The 4,837-nt window shown below is 38.1% G+C and overlaps 1 protein-coding gene across 1 annotated transcript in view; it reads left to right on the plus strand.

Moving 5' to 3' along the window:
• The window catches only part of LOC130587383 (SH3 domain-containing kinase-binding protein 1-like), a gene marked incomplete at its 5' end in the record, with an annotated part of 7,168 nt that extends 2,730 nt beyond the window's left edge, over positions 1–4,438 (plus strand). Inside the window, 3 exons of the mRNA XM_057388358.1 lie at positions 894–1,165; positions 2,289–2,352; positions 4,057–4,438. Of these exons, the coding sequence (XP_057244341.1) occupies positions 894–1,165; positions 2,289–2,352; positions 4,057–4,098 (378 nt within the window). The remainder of the gene's footprint in view (positions 1–893; positions 1,166–2,288; positions 2,353–4,056) is intronic.
• Between the last annotated feature and the right edge of the window lie 399 nt (positions 4,439–4,837).

Raw genomic sequence — 4,837 nt, forward strand, 5'->3', positions numbered from 1 at the left:
AATAAATATTATATTGCATTATATACATTATATACATATATCACATTATGTACATTGTATTGTTTTATATATATTACTAGAGGCTTGTCTAATAAATAGAGCACTGGATTGCAGTTCAGAAGCATGGGATCCTTTTTAGCTGACCACATGATTCCAGGCTCACAGATTAATGCTGTGTTTTTCAAATTCCTGGAGGAATAAAGAGCTATTGGTGGTTGTGGGGATTCATGGAAGCTTCAGTTGATGGAGGACAATACACTGTATTTATTTATTATTAATATGTTATCATTTTGAAGACAAGGGATTTATATATACATATAAATATATCATGCAAACAAGCAAACCTAATGAATACTTTGCTGTTTTCAAAATGCTGGGGGAAACATGTAATACATTTTTTAATTTTTGAAAAAAACGTTGAAGATTCTTTCAATGGTTGTTTGGCAATTGTAAATTAAATTTAAACAAAAATACAGCTTGGATTCCTGACCATGTATTTTTGTGCTCTGCAGGAGACATCCATGGATTTAGATGTGTTGTCACAAACTTCCAAGAGAAACACTGAGCATCTGTCCCTGGTTTAATTCACTGCTAGGTCTGAGATGTTGGAAATGGTGTTGCTCACTGGTTGTAGCAACCATGAGAAGTCTTCCTGAAGCTGTGTGAACTTTGTATCCCACTAGACCCTCTCTGATGTACAAAGATCATGACTATAATCATTATAGTTATCATTATAGTTATCATTATAGTTATCATGCTTTTGCAAAAACTGTCCATGTTTGACTGTTGGACTTTCAGCATTACTGAAGAGCAGCTGAATATTTAGCATTGGTTGGAGTTTTGATTTTCATAAAGCTTTCTGCAGACATTAAATGTCATCCTTTCTGTTGCAGGTGTCTGATAACAAAACTTCCTTGCCTCCAAAACCAGGAGGTCTGGCTGGTGGCACCAATGTACAACCATCACTGTCCCCTTCACCATCCCCTGGATTTCACTCAATTGCTATGGGAACAAGTGGCCACAGGTCCAATTCCCCATCCCTGTTTGGTACTGAAGGAAAGCCAAAGACTGAGCACTTGAGCCAAGGTCAGAGTGCCCTGGAAGAGCTGAGAACACAGATCAGGGAGCTGAGAACCATCATTGAAACCATGAAAGACCAGCAAAAGTAAGTGCTGCAAATCCCAGCTTTAGGGGGATGGATCCATTTGTGCATAGTGGTGGCAATTTCTTGCTGAATTTGCCTTCATGGATGTCACTTTGCACAACTGGCCCATGTGTTTGTGAGTGATTTTCCTGTGACAACCTCAGCAAAAAAGACCTGCACTATCCACCAGCTTTTTTTTTTCCCTGTGTTATGATATAAGTAGATGTTTATGGGATGTTTAAAAAGTTAAGTTGCAAGCTATAAACAGTGAATGTTGTTTTATTTGGCAATAACTATCTTGGAACTCATGTGTATTGAGCATAATAAAAGGGGTGCATTTGTTATAGTTGTACAAATTGCTACAAGTTCCTAAAATTACTACATAAATTTGTTATTTGACTCTTAGGACATTTTTCCAGGAAGCTCATGTTACAAAAGTAGGAACTGAATTGTGACTAGGACATTCTTTTGTGTTTGTGGCCCTGAATCTTACTATTTTAGATTTGGGCATCTTTATTTTCTTTAAGTTGTTCATTTCTAGGAGAAACTGGGGCTGGCATGTTAACCTTCCATGTGCTGTTTGTGTCCTAAGGTGAGATCACTCAGTGGGAACATGAGAACATCTCTGCTCCTTACAGCTGTAGGAAGCTGCTTTCTTCCCAACAAAGAAAAAGGACAGAAAAGCCACATTTGAGATCGTTAAGTTGTAGAAATGAAGTTGAAGATTACGTTGTATTGCTGGCATAAATAGCTTTTAATGGTTTAAGTATGTGATAGGACTTGTGCTGCCAGTTCCTATAACCCACCAACAGTCAATACCTGCACATTTTGTCTGATTTGGGTGTTGATGTAATGTGGACACCACTAGGGCAGAGCAAAGCCTGTGGATGCAGGCATTTCTGAGGCATTTATTCATTATTCATTATTCATTATTCATTAGCCATGTGGGATGGGGTGGGCTGTCCTGAGTTTTACTTGTCTGTACTATAGCCTTTAGTACACAAGAATATGCTGACTTCAATTAAATGTCCACAGGAACAGAATGACTGCTGAAGTGGGGAAAATATGTCTCCAAGAGATAATCTTTTGTATTTCTCTAGTCTAATCATTTCCATGCCAAGCTTCTTTTGCATTCTTTTAACAGAAAAGAGATTAAACAGTTGCTCTCGGAGTTGGATGAAGAGAAGAAGATTCGTCTACGATTGCAGGTGCTTAAATTTTTTATAATGTTGGGGATGTTTTGGCAGGTTTGATTTACCCTGATATGGGACATAAAACTGCTAACATACTTAGATTCCAGTCAATCAAAAACTACCAGTATTTCTGAAATGGATAYACCTGTTCCCTTCAGGGCATTGCARGTTTGTGTCATATGTATTGCAATACCATTTTACTGAAAAGCCTGATAATTATCTAAAAAATCATCAGCATGAGTAGGCAAAAAAATTAAACACAATACAGGATTCAAAGTATGATTTTTTTTTTCATGTCAGCTTTAATTGTTTGATTTTGTCACATGTGAAATCATGCTTTTTTAAGTTACTTTCTGCCAATTAGTAGTAGTGTTGTCTCAGAGTTAATATGCTTGGAATATTATTTCATATAGCAAAGCTTTAATGTCTGCTTTACAGACTGTACTCAGGTTGTCTTTGCTAAAGCATCCTGAGCAACATGAGAGAAGGTGCTCAGTAACCCAATTCCTGCTCCCATCGTTTATAGAGCACCTGAGTTCCAGATGTTTTCATCTGCCTCAGTCATTGGCCATTGTGGGATTCATGGAGCTCAGCCTTTGGTGAAATCATAAATGATGCTGCTTTGATGTGGAATGGAGTTGGAACTGCCTTTTGGGGTTTTGGAGAGTGATTTGRACAATGTCCTTAACAACATGCTTTCACTTGGTCAGGCAGATGGACTGAAAGGTCATTTTAGGCCACTTCCAACCAAAATGATTCTGTGCTAACCTATGCWATTCTATTCTATTCTATTCCATGTACTTGATAAGGGGTTAGTATTGATTATATTTTTATAGTATAGGGCAACTGTACTTTACCTAGGGATAGATAATTGTAATTTCCCTGGACTGTTTCCAGTCTGTGAAGTACTTGGGAAGATGCAAAGGTGGCAGAACTGGGGATCCTCAATGTCTGTGTTCCAGGGCTGCCTAAATGACTGTGTGTGTCCAAGCACATAGGAACGTGGCTTCTGATAATACACACAGTTCTGCTTCAGCTGAAACTGAAATTCATTCAGATAAAAACCAGTGAACATTTTTAATAGCCGTTATTGATTTAGTCTCAGAGTTATCCAAGGATAACTTTTCATCTTTATGCAGAGACCTGCACTGATGGATTTCAAATTACAGTCTTACAGCTGAATGCTTTTACTGCATTCAAATGCTGCTTATACTGGTAAATGTTCAGAAGCTAGCCAAGAAGGAATTATTTGCTTCACATGAGGATGAGAGTTAACAAACAAAAGTTGCATTGATAATCATGAAATAGCACAGCTCTCAGGCTGCATATTAAAGATGACTGCCTGGATGATGGTGCAGTTGAACACAGGTTAAACTGGTGTGTTTGAATAAACCTGGAACCCCTGCCAAGGCAACCACCATCCCTACAGCCAGAACCATCCCTGACAAGCTGTGTGCTTGTCAAAGTTATCATTTAAAGAGATTAAAACAGAACATTCAATGCCTGTACTCGTCACGGTCCGAGGGAGGAAGCTGGAAATGGTACAGAGTTGAGAAGCACACCTCAATTTGTAAAATTTGTGGAAAAAAAGAGTAATATAAAACTCATACTTGACACCTGTGGACAAGATGAAACGTGCTTTTCAAGTGGCACCAACTATGCCTCAGTTTGGTAAAGCACATAATATAATCAAATATGTTTTCTTCTGCTTGTTTTTAGATGGAAGTTAATGACATAAAGAAAGCTCTTCAATCAAAGTGAATACTTGATCAGTGGAATGTTGCATTTTTCTTCATGACTGAGACTCAAATTTATGCCCCAGCCAAAATAACTTCGTGCCAAATGATTTAAGAATTGCCTCAACATCCCTTTCTTTGAAGGCTTAGCACAACAGTTTTTGATAGCACAACAAAAATACCAACAAGAATAAAATTTCTACCCAAAGCCGTGCTGTGCGGCGCGAGTTGTGACTGAAATCAATCTTCTTGTGCTAAAAGCTCTCTACTTCAAGATCCTAGGTGAAATGAAAACTCAGGCAGTTTAGTCCATAGTGGTACTATTTTGATGATATTTTTCCATAAATAAAGTGTATTTCAGATTATCTGTTTACAAGCTTTATGATTTTGACTTTTGGTTTTTAATTGTCTTTTGTCACAGATTTTAAAATGTTTGTACTGCATATAGCTAGGAATGAATGTTAATGTTGGGGCTGGAGGGATTATTTTTGCTTCCAGATTGAACAGCCTACTTTTTGTTACGGTTTTAAGTTCTGTTAAATATGCAATTTTACATCCCCGAATCCCCTCCAACTTAAAACTTGCATCGTGTACAGTAATGTATTTACAAGAAGGAAACAAACCAACAGAAGTCTGGTGTTTGCAATGATTTGTGCCTTTCTTTGCCACACACTGACTGGGGCCGGATGAGGCCAGGTCTCTCTTTGTACTCCCATGTCACTCGTGTCCCCAATGTCTGGGGGAGGTCACCTTACAGTGCACAG

The sequence above is a fragment of the Malurus melanocephalus genome, unplaced genomic scaffold (assembly GCF_030028575.1).
Source record: "Malurus melanocephalus ecotype Western Australia unplaced genomic scaffold, MMel_1.1 scaffold_1827, whole genome shotgun sequence".
In the NCBI taxonomy this organism is placed as follows: domain Eukaryota; kingdom Metazoa; phylum Chordata; class Aves; order Passeriformes; family Maluridae; genus Malurus; species Malurus melanocephalus.